This window comes from Micropterus dolomieu, linkage group LG18 (assembly GCF_021292245.1).
Source record: "Micropterus dolomieu isolate WLL.071019.BEF.003 ecotype Adirondacks linkage group LG18, ASM2129224v1, whole genome shotgun sequence".
Taxonomy (NCBI): domain Eukaryota; kingdom Metazoa; phylum Chordata; class Actinopteri; order Centrarchiformes; family Centrarchidae; genus Micropterus; species Micropterus dolomieu.
The window spans coordinates 35,712,940-35,727,026 of NC_060167.1; the positions used below are offsets into that span (position 1 = coordinate 35,712,940).

General features: G+C 41.5%; 2 protein-coding genes across 6 annotated transcripts in view; both read left to right on the forward strand.

The window, feature by feature from the left end:
• The window catches only part of plxnb1b (plexin b1b), a 107,459-nt gene extending 99,551 nt beyond the window's left edge, over positions 1 to 7,908 (forward strand). Inside the window, exons 30-39 of the mRNA XM_046075156.1 lie at positions 116 to 281; positions 706 to 809; positions 914 to 998; positions 1,258 to 1,424; positions 2,237 to 2,397; positions 2,587 to 2,734; positions 3,077 to 3,141; positions 3,294 to 3,369; positions 3,463 to 3,537; positions 5,087 to 7,908. Coding sequence (XP_045931112.1) covers positions 116 to 281; positions 706 to 809; positions 914 to 998; positions 1,258 to 1,424; positions 2,237 to 2,397; positions 2,587 to 2,734; positions 3,077 to 3,141; positions 3,294 to 3,369; positions 3,463 to 3,537; positions 5,087 to 5,191 — 1,152 coding nt within the window. The 3' untranslated portion in view covers positions 5,192 to 7,908. The remainder of the gene's footprint in view (positions 1 to 115; positions 282 to 705; positions 810 to 913; positions 999 to 1,257; positions 1,425 to 2,236; positions 2,398 to 2,586; positions 2,735 to 3,076; positions 3,142 to 3,293; positions 3,370 to 3,462; positions 3,538 to 5,086) is intronic.
• A 507-nt stretch (positions 7,909 to 8,415) lies between these two features.
• si:dkey-19e4.5 (UBA_like_SF and PTH2 domain-containing protein) lies at positions 8,416 to 14,087 on the forward strand. 5 transcript variants are annotated; one of them, XM_046075230.1, is made up of 7 exons: positions 8,416 to 8,438; positions 9,889 to 10,002; positions 10,716 to 10,787; positions 10,897 to 10,971; positions 11,333 to 11,430; positions 12,370 to 12,484; positions 12,673 to 14,087. In XM_046075230.1, exons 2-7 carry the CDS (start codon positions 9,895 to 9,897, stop codon positions 12,757 to 12,759), a joined length of 555 nt encoding a protein of 184 aa, XP_045931186.1. In that variant the 5' UTR covers positions 8,416 to 8,438; positions 9,889 to 9,894; the 3' UTR covers positions 12,760 to 14,087. The 5 variants fall into 5 exon arrangements, with proteins under 5 accessions (XP_045931186.1, XP_045931181.1, XP_045931183.1 ...); XM_046075225.1 differs by lacking the exon at positions 8,416 to 8,438 and adding an exon at positions 8,475 to 8,594; XM_046075227.1 differs by lacking the exon at positions 8,416 to 8,438 and adding an exon at positions 8,502 to 8,631.

Below are 14,087 nucleotides of genomic sequence, written 5' to 3' on the forward strand. Positions count from 1 at the left end.
TTAAAGAAAATAATCATTTGCAAAGAATCCTACACAGCCACCATGGCAGTTAGGAAGTTGTTTTTTTTTAAACCCTCTTTCATTCTCTCATCCCTCCTTTTTCCTACTTCTGCAGACTCTAAATGTTTTGGTGCAGGGTGGAGGAGTGAACGAGAGCCAGCCACTGCCCTCCAAAGTGCTGGACTGTGACACCATTACACAGGTGAAAGAGAAGCTCCTGGATCAGGTGTACAAGGGCACCTCCTTCTCCCACCGACCCCACGGCGAGTCATTGGACCTTGGTGAGAACCCATATACACCCCATCACATCTAACGCAGATTTATATACAGATTAAAGCCATTGTAGCATTTTAGCTATGGCTATGACATTCTGAATCGGCACACTTGTGAGGTGAATCCAGTTCCATTAGCTGAGCTGTGGTGCCCCCTACAGCAAGAAAAGTTCATTACTTGGTCAGTCTTTCACCCAAGTTATCAGTGCGTTCAGATGACAAAATCTGATGTAAGACCCGTAACTAACCAAAGCTCCTCCAGCTGGAATACATACTGGAAAGCACCTGGAAGTGTACATACACATATTCCACTGTAAATATATTACATTTTCTAAGTATCTCACTCTGTTATGTTCTGGCAGCGATAAGCGTGTGTGTGCGCACACACTTTAAACACAGTGGGCTGACTGTCTGGCTGTTGTGTCTTGTTCAGAGTGGCGGTCTGGTGTTGCCGGTCATCTCATCCTGTCGGACGAGGACTTGACGTCTGTGGTTCAAGGCAACTGGAAACGCCTCAACACACTGCAGCACTACAAGGTCGAAGTTTCAGGCTTCACTAACATGCTTCCTTTTCAAAGAATATGTTTTAATTTCTGAAAGTAAGAAGTCTAATCATGCTAACTGTATATGTTGTTCATCAGGTCCCAGACGGTGCAACAGTAGCACTGGTTCCTCGCCACACCAAAAACATTCACCATGACAACCATGACTACGTGGCAGGAGAGAGTGAGTTAACATGAGAACTGTATTATTGCAAATATGAATAATCAGTTTCTCCTCGTGGTAATCAAGCTGCCACCTTAAAATCACCTTTGCTTCTACTACACTCCCAACAGAATCCTGACTAAACCCTTTCTATGTGTACGACTGCAACAGAAACATGTCTGTCGTAGGGCTGCAACTAACGATTATTTTCATTATTAACTGAACACCACTGGTCAGTGAACGATATTAAATAAACCTTTTAAAACATTGACTTATGCAGAGACTCCAATGCTGGAGGATGCAGATGAAGGCGGAGTGAGGCTGTGGCATCTAGTGAAAGCTAGTGAAGAGCCTGAGCTGCCCAAACACCGCAGAGGCAGCCTGAGGGAGAGAGAGAGGGCCAAGGCCATCCCTGAGATCTACCTGACCCGCCTGCTGTCCATGAAGGTACACGCACACACATTAGGTTTCCATACAGCTGTCCATACCAACAGCTGGTAAATTTGTTTCAATTTGCAATTATAATGATGAAATAATCCTGATATTTGTACTATAGTACATTTCTGAAACTGTATGGTTGCCTAATTTGTTTTAACAACATTAATAGGTCATTATTTATACAACAACAAAAACTTTTTTTTTTTGTAATTCAAGTTTGTTATTAAGTTTTTCAATAGAGAAACAAACTACACTAAATCAATGAGGAACAGGTAAAAAAGCAAAGGGAACAAGACAAGCCTAAATCCAATATGTTAAGGAAGCCCACCAACATCACTGAGCTGATGTGGTTTTGTAAGAGGAATGGGCCAAAATTCCTCCACCAAAGATAAGGGATTATTTTTTGTGGTATAAACTGGCTCTCCTTGTGAACTTGTAGGACTTGAGTGAAGATCTGATCACATTTTAGGTCCCATTTCTGCAGAAATACAGACTGCTTTCTAGCAGCACTTTAACTTGTGGCAGGAGAGACCTGTCTCCTAATAAGAACAACTGAGGAGATTCTGGCAGTCCACCAATGATCAGCTAAATTGAGATCTCTTTCCCAGATTGTTTAATTGTCAGTGTTTGCAATCAATTTAGAAAAACTGCTGACACCAGTTTGTTCTCCTTTTCACTTAATTTTATACAGAGAGAGGTGTATACAGTTAACACGTTGACATACTCCTCCTTCCCTATAATGTGTGTATTACTGCGTTGTAACAAGCATACCTCCGCACTAAATCATATTGACTCTCGCCCTCCTCCGCCATGTTCTTCAGGGGACGTTGCAGAAGTTTGTAGACGATCTGTTCACCGTGATCCTCAGCACCAGTCGTCCTGTCCCGCTGGCTGTCAAATACTTCTTTGACCTGCTGGACGACCAGGCAGGACAACACGGCATCTCTGACCCAGAGACCATCCACATTTGGAAAACCAACAGGTACAGTACTCGCATGAAGAGATGAAGGTGACACTGTGCGGGCACATGAGGGGTTAAAATGATTTTGTCCAAAAAACTTCTTGGACAATTGGATTTAATGAATAAAGAATTCCACCACTTGAAAGAGTGACTCAAGCTGGATCTTGAAACAAATAATATATAATTCTAATGTTTCCTCTATTTCTCCAGCCTGCCTCTGCGTTTTTGGATCAACATTGTGAAGAACCCTCAGTTTATCTTTGACGTCCAGGCGTCGGACCACGTGGACGCTGTGCTCTCTGTCATCGCCCAGACCTTCATGGACTCCTGCACCATCGCTGAGCACAAGCTGGGACGGGTGAGGCTGGACGGGGGAGGGAGCAAGTAGAAGCTTGCACGCTAGAACTTACATATTTCCATTATATACGTATGCTTTTATGTGAAATAGTTTTTTATGTGGTTCCACTGTCACAAAGATTATGTACCACCTGTTTGTCTGAAGTCATAATTTAGACTGAATGAAATGCCCTGTCAGATATACTAATACCGGAAGACAAAGATGTTTAAAAAGGAGGAAAAGTTAAGGCTGTAGATGATGGATCAGTCGGTTGCAGTTGGTGGCTTTTCAGTCCCAAATGGAGATGAAGCCGCCTCCTGCCCCTCCTTCTCTCTTCTCATTCCCTCTTTTCTTTTTGAGCAGGACTCTCCCATCAACAAGCTGCTGTATGCCAGAGACATCCCCCGCTACAAACAGATGGTAGAAAGGTGGGTTCACCTCTCCGGACAATATGATGCAATGTTTGCTGTTTGGTTAGAGGTCACTTTTCTTTGTTTCTTATCTGCATGTTATAGTCTAAAATGTTTGTTCTCCAAGCTCATGAAAGCAGTTTGTAATCTCATAAATGCCCTTCTTGCAGGTACTATGCTGACATCAGGCAGACCATCTCAGCCAGTGACCAGGAGATGAACTCTGCTCTGGCTGAACTGTCCAGGGTGAGTGCTGCCACACCTCAGAGCCCACAGTGGAGAGAAATACAGTGTAAAGAAACAAAGGCTGACATCTGATCTGAATGCTTTGTGTTTCAGAACTACTCTGGAGAGCTGAATTACCTGGTCGCACTGCATGAGCTGTACAAGTACATCAACAAATACTATGACCAGGTGTGTTTAACAGTAGAGCTGTCGCAGGATATCGGGGCACAACAAATTTTTGATAATGTGCATACTAGAGTTCAAAAAATGCATCACAATATTAAGGGGGGCCGTGTGTAGTTTTCAGAGGCCTCTAGCGGTGAAGTTTCTGATTGCTGCTGAGGCCCCCTCCACCCTACTGCGCTTTCGTTTTAAAACGGAGACCTTTTGCTACGTTTGCACCTACGGTCCAGCCTAAAACGGCGAAAATGGAGACCTAAAACGGAGAGGTTTGAAAACGCTGGCGACCCCGTTTTTCTTTTTAAAACTCCGGGTAGCGTTTTAGCGCAGACGGACAAAAATGGAGGACTATAGAAAGGATGACGCAGACGCTCACCCTTGGCTCTCTAATTGGGTCTTGCAGAAACAGGATGCTGCTGATAGAGCTTATTATTAAAATATTTTGTACCGTGCAGATAACACTTACAGCCTACACTCGTACTGTGTATGTCGCCGTGTTTACTTTACGATGACTTACGGTCTGTTTTCTGCCACCACAGCCACTTCTTTGTCTCTAGCCTATTTCTTTACTCTTCTGTATCTATGGAATAGACCATCCTCTCCATGTTTACACCGGCACACACATGCCCACATGCCCAGCGTTTTAATGTAGACTAAGATCAATTCTGACGCAGCTAAAACGCTGGTGTGGACGGAGATCGTATTCGTTTTAAAACTCTGTTTTGTTAAAAAAACACAAACGGAGTAGTGTGGATGGGGCGTGTGCTCCCGCAAAACAAAATGACAATAAATCTAAATTGAACACCCAATCCGTGATAATCTAGCTGGCTGCCGCGCGTCACTATAGGTATATAGTATAAACAAATCGCTACACATTTGCTTTGACATGATACTGGTGGTACACAGGATAGAAATGTGGGTCGCGTTAGAGTAACTTGAGCCAGCTAAAGCACAAAATCACAATGTGTTTCACATGTTTTGCAGTAATGTTAGTTTACCTGTCCAACAGGATGAAAGCCAACTCTGTCAGTTTTTATATCCAAAACAAAGCGGAGGTCTCTCCATGATTTAAACGCTTTCCAGATGTGGACAGTGTTTTCACCAGACGCTGATCTGATTCTGATTTGGTCTGATGGGCTTCGGCACATAAAACTTGTTTGCTGTTTTTTGTCCTTCAGTAGAGTTTGTGTTGGCAGACTCCATTTCGTTATCTGTGGTGTTGTCACTGTGTGTAGAGTTCAGAATCAGTAGACAAGAGGCTCGGGAGTGTGCATGCAGAAAGTCCGACCTAAATTCTTCCTTCCAGGATTTCTGAAATGTAGATACGTACTTTGCTTTTTGAGCTCTCCATCTGTCGTGTCTCTCTCTTCCATCAGTCAGAACAATTGAGGTCAGAACAGTCTGGGTGTAACGGGTCTAAGAACTATAATCTTTTAGAGGAAATACAACTGCTCCTTTTTTTATGTGTTGAGTCTTTTGGTACATTTCTGCTTACAGGAGTGATGAATCTTATTTTTGTCTCTCTCCCTCAATCTCTGTGCCATCTTCTTCTCATCAGATCATTACGGCACTGGAGGAGGACACCACGGCCCAGAAGATGCAACTGGGCTACAGATTGCAGCAGATCGCAGCTGCCGTGGAGAATAAAGTCACCGACTTGTGACAGAAGAAACGCCTACCAGAGCCTTGGCAGAGTAGGTTAGGAGCGTGAAAGTGAATTAAGAGACTTGCACCCTGCGGGTTGAGTCGAAAAGCAGGAGAGCAAGAGACAGACAAATAAGAAGACAGTACCAACCTTCCTTTCAGGAGGAAGGGTTGGAGTCGAGGAGCCGTGAGCTTTCAGTTCACATTCCAGCACCTTCTGTCCTGTTTTGTTGTTGGCTAAGGAGACATCGGTCAGACGCTGAGCTCTCTGTAGTAGCAGGACAACACGTGGACACAGAACAAAAAAGAAAGAGGGGATGTGTAAAAGACTAGTCGGGCCTGCTGTCCCTCCATTGACTTTCTGAAGAGACATTTGGAGGAAGAACTGAGTGTTTTAACTCTCAAACTTTTCCATCTTACACAGCAGCTCTCGTGCAAAGGAAACCAGCTGCTCCACAGTCAGCTGATCTGATCTGAAAAATTATTAAAGAAGGATTTTATGTCAGTTTCCCTTCTGTAGTGAATTTTATGAAGCGGTACCTCTTATGCCTTGTGTGCTTGTCGCTGCTGTACGGTCAAAAGTCACATGCCTGTGTGCGTGTGCGTGTGCACGCGCGCACCGTTATCCATATTGCCCTGGCTGTATTTTGTATTTTCGCATTTCTGGTTTCTAGTACAAAGTAATGAAGTAATTGTTCATCATCATCAAGTATATTTTAGATGTTTAAGTCTGAATGTATATTCAGAAAATAGTGAAATCAGCTTCAAGATTTTCTTCTCTGAAATGGAGATGTTTAAGAAAGAAGCCTTGGTCACAACATTGTTTATAACCCCCATTTACTTAAAGCCAATTGCTGAGAGTTTAATAAGTAACTGCCACTCTACCTCAGCCTACTGTGCTGCATCAAATACTCTGTTTTTTCGTGATGATGTTGACACTACTAGGTACATTTCAACCAGCTATAACTACCAGTACAGCAGCACAGCGCACATCTGCCCTCATGCACATATACAGAAACACCTGCTGGACATACATTTGCAGTAGTACACACACACACACACACACACACACACATATACACACATATATACACACACACACACACACACACACACACACACACACACACACACACACACACACACACACACACACACACACACACACACACACACACACAGAGAGATACATTTCAGACATTTCTAGTTATTATTTTCTTTCCTTTTAAGTGAGATTGGAAATCAGAACCTGCTCATTGGGGCATTTTAAGGTACCTAAACCCTGACCGTTCATTTTTGTTTCTTACTGTTGGATGTGTCCATAGTCACTGGAAAGATGTTAGAGGAAAAAAAAATCCTTCCATAAAGTAACTCGTATTAATTAAGTGGAATCTTTGTGTGCGCCGCCCTGTTTTATTTTGCAAGTCAGTCATATTTCCATTGTGTACATTTTTTAAACATTCCTTTTAGGTTTTGAACAAACGTATTAAATCATGGTTCACCTTGTTCCACTTCAAGCTGAGTTAAAGGTACGTGTTGATATATTTTGGTATTGACATCATGGTATACAGTTCTTGTATTGAACACAGGGTGACACTGCTTCATTTGCTGAAGGTCTATATGGCATTTTTGTTTTGTTAAGTTGATACAGGTTATGTATTGATTATACTACTACTGGCTCAGTAGCTATAGTTGATCTTGTCACACTGCTTTTGGTTGGAGCACAGAGACCTTATATACATGAGCTAATGTTTGCTGATTTTATTTTTCCTTATTTAAATGACAAAGACTGAGATGGCTTTCTGGTGCTGGAGGGGCTGGCTATGGTTGGACATTTGTTGATGACGGTCTGGTATCAAAGTCTGTTTCCTTTAAATGGTGTCTCTCTCGGCACCGCCCTTTGTGCTTCGGGCTCAGTTTAGGTTAATGTTGAGGTTATGGTCAGGCATTGCAGACATAACTGGTTGGGTTCAGTTGAGTGCAAGGAGAAACCCAAATAGACAGGGAAACGGATTTTGACACAACACCAATACCAGTAGTTTTAGTATGTCATAGTTTCAATACCAAAATATTGAAGTTGTTCAATACCTTACTTTGCAGAATATATACATTTCAGTGTCACACTAAAAGAAGACTGAGAATCTGACCAAACTCAATTACTATTTAACAGTTTCTCACTACTCAAGTCAGTGCTATATACACAGTCTAGTCCACGATTTAAAAGTAATGTGGTTTGATACCCAGCCCTAGTCGTCAACGACCAAAAAAAGATGACCGTGAAAAGGATTAGTTTTTCTGATCTGTCTCATTTCTGTCCATGTCCCCCTTGAAGAGTGTTGATGTGTGTCATTTGAGCCTGAAGTGTGTTATTCCCAGATCCAGGCTCAGAATGTAGCGCATAGGTTTATCACTACATTGCTTAACACACACAAGCAACTACAGATTCATACGAACAGATGGTTTGTTCTGTCATACACTGTCACTTCTGCTGGGGGTTAAAGCTTAATGATGATAAGGACAAGCCAACTGAGAAAAGACTATAACTGTGTTAGGCTGTATACATTTGGCAATGTAGAGCAGGCTCTGCAAGGAGCGCTTTTAAGGATGTTTCTTATTTTGTGTGTTAACACCATTGTGCATACTGATTTAAAATGTAACTGTAGTGATTTAACCTGTTTAATAAGAGAAGGTGTAACTTCTCACAGATGGTGATGTAATAAAGTATTCTTAAAATGATGGGTTTTCTTTCTTCCAAAAAAAACGACATTCATATTGAATCCCTCCAGGTGTTCATAGGTAAGTGACAGCTGTGGTCCCAACTGTAATAATGGACAGGATGCCAGTGAGAGTCTAAGGGACCTGGGGCCATTTATCTGGTGCTATTTGCCTTCATGAGGCTGAGGTTACCGTGATCAATATATTATCTGTATCTTAACCTACTGACCTTTACACACGTCAGCTGCAACAGGATAAAACGAGATAAAAAGGTCAAGTACATTGTGGTTAAAACCTGTGGTTTTAAGTCAACAAATAGAATAATTCTTACTTGCTGTAGGCCTACTTTTTATTCAATGTCGTTCATTAATTCTATCTATGTATTTACTTAGGGGGGGGGGGGGCGCCGTGTGTGTTCTTTCTTTATTTAAAAAGCAATAAACAAAGCTTCAAGTAAATGAATAACTAAATGGCATGCATATGTGATAATGAGGTTATAAAATTACAATAGCCGGCATTTGTCCTCACGTGGAAGAAAAGGAGTAAGAAGGGTACGTGTGCTTTGTCCATGCGCATATCACATAATTCTAATATCACCAGGAAATCTGTAACAGCACACCGAGGCAGGGCAGAATCCTATGCCAACAAACACAAGGGTGCAAAATGGAGTAACGGTGAAGACAGTACTGTCGGGAATCCCACTGAATGTAATTCCACATTCAAACACAAATTGTTCCGTCGCAGGTGAATATTAAGGCTGGTAGAAACCGCGGGGAAGTCGCCGTCGTTGTTCCTGCTGTCGATCTAGCTGCGCAAAATAGGTAACTACAGGCTGAACTGAAGCTTGTCCAGTGAGTGGTAACTTAGCGGCTAATGCTAACGCTAGCTACCTTTGTAGCAACATCGGTGGAGCCAGAAAGGTTGCCTTAACTAACAAGAAAACATTAGCGTTCAGCATCTTAGTGCAATTTGTGGTTAGTAGTCTTGCTGTATTGGCTTAACCACAAGTCTAAGCGAAAATTAAGCGTAACTTAACTAGCATTAGCTGCATTGTTTTCGATGCTAATTTGAATGGCGTTAAACGTAGTTGGTGTGCTAACAACTGTCAACTGCGCAGAACTAACGTTAGCTATCTGAACGTTGTCTTTCGACAGCTAACTTCTGCTTTGTTTTGTTACACGTTCTGTCTGTCTGTCAGGGCAGCGTTATATTTAACGTTATATTTCCTTTTCGCAAATGAAGAGAACGTCAAATCGTAACGTTACTTCATTCAATTTTTAATACGGCCTAGCTTGGACAAGTAACGTTAACGGACGACATTTTACGAAATGTTCCTATCCATCTAACAGTAGGTTTAAACGCAATGTGTCAGTTTACCAGTAGAGATACAGTTCTATATCCAGCTTTAACTTGTGTATTTAAGGGCTACAGGCCCCCGTTTATTCTGTTAGCTTGTCATGTTTGTGCTAATAAGCCATCCGCCCATCCATATATGATGCATGCATGCATTCAGAGCAGTGCTGAACTTACTCTAAATATGGTTATCGCATGGCCAACTGTAATAGCAAAATAGCATCTATACCTTTTTTTTGTAAAGGTAAAATGTGTCACAAAGGTGTGGTGCAGGCATACAAACCATTTTCTCCAGACGTAAGGGAACATGCTATTATGGTATAGACTGCAGCAAAAATCACATCAACATATATCACATATTCTTTCAGTGAAAATTAAATCCTAAAATTACCATTCCCATGAAAATCGCAATCTCACTATCTCTCAAAATACCGTTGCATATCGTTCAGCCCTTATTCAGAGTCATGCAGAACATTCAGATCTCTTTTACAAGAGCCTAATGGATAAAGATGGAGGTGTTTAAACTGCACACAGTCATTGATTTGTCATTTTAGTCTTAATGTGGTAAATTCAGTTGACAATGGTATCATTTTGCCTGTGGGATTGTGCTGTGCAGGGTGTTCAATATTGCTGTGTTCCCTATTGCAGTCAAGAATGGAGCCATCAGAGCAGTCAGGCCCAGACTCGGGCTCTCAGGATGTCAATCCTGTGTTTCTGCAGCAGCTCAGAGAGCTGGACATCCCAGAGGAAGCAGCCAAACAGGTGGGGCGCTTTTGTCAAAGTTTAGGCTACATTTATATCAACATCCATTGATAATTATGAATGGCAATGTTATACTGGCACAGTGGGGTGGTGGTGGCGCATAGACAAGATGCTTGCCTTTGGTGTGTGGGAGACCTGGGTTCAATTCCCACTGTGAGACATCCACCATTCACCATCCACCATCGGGTCCCTGAGCAAGATACTTAACCCCTAGTTGCTCCAGAGGCATGCAACCTCTGATATGTATAGCAATTGTAAGTCGCTATGAATAAATGTAAATGTATATAGTGTCTGAAAGAATAGAATAAAATTGAATTGAAAATGTATTACTTGACAGCTTTTTTTTCAATTTTAATTGCATACTCTGCTCACTGTAAAATATTGAAATGATCTCCAGAAATAGGACACATGGACAGTTTCTACCAGGATTGACTTACACTACAGAACTAGAACCTCAGCTAAAACAAGAAAGATGACTATGGTTGACTTTGTGACTCTTGACCTGGCATTGTGATAAAGACCTTGATAACAAGGACTTATTTGATTTATTGCAGTTATACCAAACAGCTCAAAATGACGGATAGTTGAGTACGCAATAATTATAGTTTCAGTACTAGTAAGTGTGAGAGAACCAACTTTAAAACAAATTGAATAAATGTAGTTTGTGCTTTGTCAGCTACTGTTACCTTTTTTATTGTTTCTCACCACTTCAGGCACTTCTGCACACCCGGAATGTGTCTGCCGAGGAGGCGGCCATGTACTACTTCAACAAGCTGGAGAATGAGGTGCCCATAAGATAGCCTTAGTCCCCACAGGTACACCTTGGTACATTAGACCTCGTGGAGTTTGTCTAAAGCCAAGTCTCAGTGTGTCTTTGTCTGCTCTGACCCTCAGGAGGAGGGAGACGATGACCTAATCTTCAAGATGGTGTTAGTGGTGAACATGGACCTTGCTATGGGTGTTGGAAAGGTAAGTCTAGTGCTGTCAATGACTGTCGGGTATGTGCTGTGCTCAAATACACGATCCATCATAAAGATAGTGTTGTCCTAATGTTTAACAATAGCTTAGTCATAGTTTGTTGCTCCACTGACTGAACAAACAACTTATAAGCTCTTACGCCTATATTTAGTCACTCCTGTCTCTGTGTTGTTATTAGTCTGGATTTGTATGGATCACCTGCCAGGTTCTGTACTTGATGTTCAGATCAGTTGCACTGGAACAGTCGTTTCAGGAGTTTGCATTCAAATAGAAAAAAATTGCACATAGAGACCGTTATTAATACGAAAACTTTGACAGTTTCCTGTGTGGGTGTGAACTTGTGTTTGTGCAGGTGGCAGCCCAGGTTGGCCATGCTGCTGTGGGTTTGTACCAGGCTCTACAGGAGAAGAACAGCTGGAGGGAGATGGCCTGGAAGTGGGACCACAGTGGGTAAGGCCTGTACAGTATGTTAGTAGAGATGCACTGAAAAGTCATGCATTTGTTATGGTGTTATGGTGTTCATTGGCAAAGCCTTAAAATGACTACAGGTTTACACAGAATATGTGGAAGGTCATCTAATTTCTTTCTTTTAAGTTATTCTTAGTCACGTACATTTAACATAAAATAATTAAAGCTAAGCATTAGAGTTTTAAGGAGTGAACTTTAGAATTTAGTACTGTAAAAATGATTATTAACAGTAGTAATCTTTTTTTTTAAAAATTACGTCCTTTTGACCTGTACGCATGTAAATTATATTTAAACAGATTTAAATTAGCTAGCTCGTTGTGCATACTGTAAATTGTGGTTAGGATTAGGGGATCAGGGTTAGGGTCAGCACGACTCAATACTCTGCTGTGAGACCCTAAATGCTACGATAGCATGCACAATGGCAGAATGTATGGCTATACTGGTCATAGGTTTCATACACTTTCTGTTTAAAAAAAAACATCCAAAAGCAAACATCCTATCAGCTGGGGGAACCTGGGACTTTTCTGCTGTAGGTTGCCTTGTTTTTTTATTTCTTTTTTCAACATCCTCTGCAGCTCCCACCAACGCTGCCTAAACTGACTACCCCCTCTTAAATGAAGGGAAGGACTTGATTTTCGCTGCAGCACCTGATTTGATCTGAATTCAGAGTCTCTTGACTTAATTTTTTTTTTCTCCATCTTTCAACTGTGTCAGGATAGCTGTGCTACTTTTGCTTTTCTCTATCCCAGTAATTGTTCCACTTGTCCTGGCATTGTTCTGGGCTTTGTTCGCTTTGTAGAATTGTTCAGCAGTCAGGTGTTTCATTGCTAACATTGTTGCCTGCAGAAATTGCAGAATAATTAAGTCAATTCTAATGAACATTAATGATATAAAAAATAAATGTGCATTATGTTGATACAGAGCCAAGAAGGTGGTGGTCCAGGGCACCAACGTGGCTCATCTATTGGAGCTGCAGGCTCTGGCCATGAGCCTCAGCCTGCCCACTTACCTGGTCCAGGATGCAGGGCTTACCCAGGTAAAGGAAAAAGACCGTTTTCAAAGTTATCTTGTGTGTGAATGTCTTTTGGAGGTGCACGTAGTCATTCTCTGGATATTATCACATTATTAATATTTATTTATTTTATATATAATATATTTGGTAAGAAAGTACATTTGATTTTGTCAGAATGTTAACACTAAACCAACCCCTCTTGTCTTTGGCAGGTGGAGGCTGGGTCCCGCACTGTTCTGGCCATCATGGGTGAGGAGGAGATGGTGAACAACGTCACTGGGAGTCTGAAGCTGCTCTGAGGGGCTCTAACCCACAGTGGGGGGAGGCATGACTCTGCAATGCCACAGTGCGACCAGCAGAGGGCAGCATTTCCCAGCAACAGGGAGAGTCTTGGCATGCAAGAGTGTAACAACCTTTAAAAAAGACCAGGGGAGACCAGACATGTCCCAACACCAGAAAACAAACACTCTCAGCCATTTGTTTCCCTTTCATTCTTTGTCTGAGCCGCATAGTCGGCCATTGAGAGCAGGAGGAGAGAGAGACCAGTTGTTCATAGGGGGACAAGACGAAGGCAGTCTTTTTCTGGTGACCTTTTCTTTTTTAAACAGGCCCCCTATTTAGAAGAGTCTTATTAGAATCTTAAAACATTTGCAGACACATCTAGTTTGTTGTCCAGTATCAGATATGGCAAAGTTAAATTACGTATTTTTGGTGGTTGACCAGTATTGTAGTTATGCTTATTCAAGGGGCCGTGTACTGTAGCTTAATAAATAATGTAATTATAATTATACCCATAGCTGATGTAGTATTTCCCTGTTGGATTCACTACTCCTGAGTGAAGGGCAACTTATTAACTGATATTATGTGAACTCATTTTTGACGTTTAAATGATTTTGTGTCTGTATGCAACTATTCTCCCAAAGATCCCTATCCTGTAGTCTCAATAACATTACTTATTATTGATAAATGGCTATATTTTGTATACATACGCCTGTTATACTGTATAATCTGTGGTGTGCCATCCTTAACAGTATGCACAGTTACTGGACTTTGTTGTATTGTTTTTTTTTTCTTTATGCAAAAGGTAAAAATATTCTAAATAACAATTTTTGGATTTATCGGTAGAATTTGATGATGGGCGAGACGTTCTGTGGAGCCAATATGTCATGTAGTAAAGGCCTGTGCTGGGCCTAACTTTATGCACTCGGATTGCCTGCCGTGGATAGTTTACAATTGTTAAGTTGATCAACTTACAGCTTGAGCGAACGCTGATGATGTGTGTATGACAGTTGTTATGGACTTTGTGAATAGTCTTGTACACTAATAATCTTAATACACAAAGAATGATGTATGAGCTATTGTGTGTCTATGTTCTTAATAAGACCTGTTTGTGGGCAGAAACTGCCACTCCCAGATCTCTTAGCTTCATGTCAAAGGTTTTATTTGTAACAGAAATTCTGTAAAAATGGCAGTGTCATGCATGCAATATGAAATGTATATTTGAAAATACCATTGGAATCCCAAAGTTATGTCAATTTCAGTAACATGTCCACACTTTGATACCTCCTGTGTGTCGTTTGCGTGAGTGCTTCGGACTACGGAGACAATTAAAATGCCTCCAAATTAA

What these genes read in the sequence shown, in the direction of transcription:
- si:dkey-19e4.5 (XM_046075225.1), top strand. Translation starts at nt 8,526, where the DNA reads ATGCCAACAAACACAAGGGTGCAAAATGGAGTAACGGTGAAGACAGTA. An exon ending in TCAACAAGCTGGAGAATGAG is followed by an intron (nt 10,788 to 10,896) that starts GTGCCCATAAGA and finishes TCTGACCCTCAG; the next exon opens with GAGGAGGGAGACGATGACCT. An exon ending in TGGAAGTGGGACCACAGTGG is followed by an intron (nt 11,431 to 12,369) that starts GTAAGGCCTGTA and finishes ATGTTGATACAG; the next exon opens with AGCCAAGAAGGTGGTGGTCC.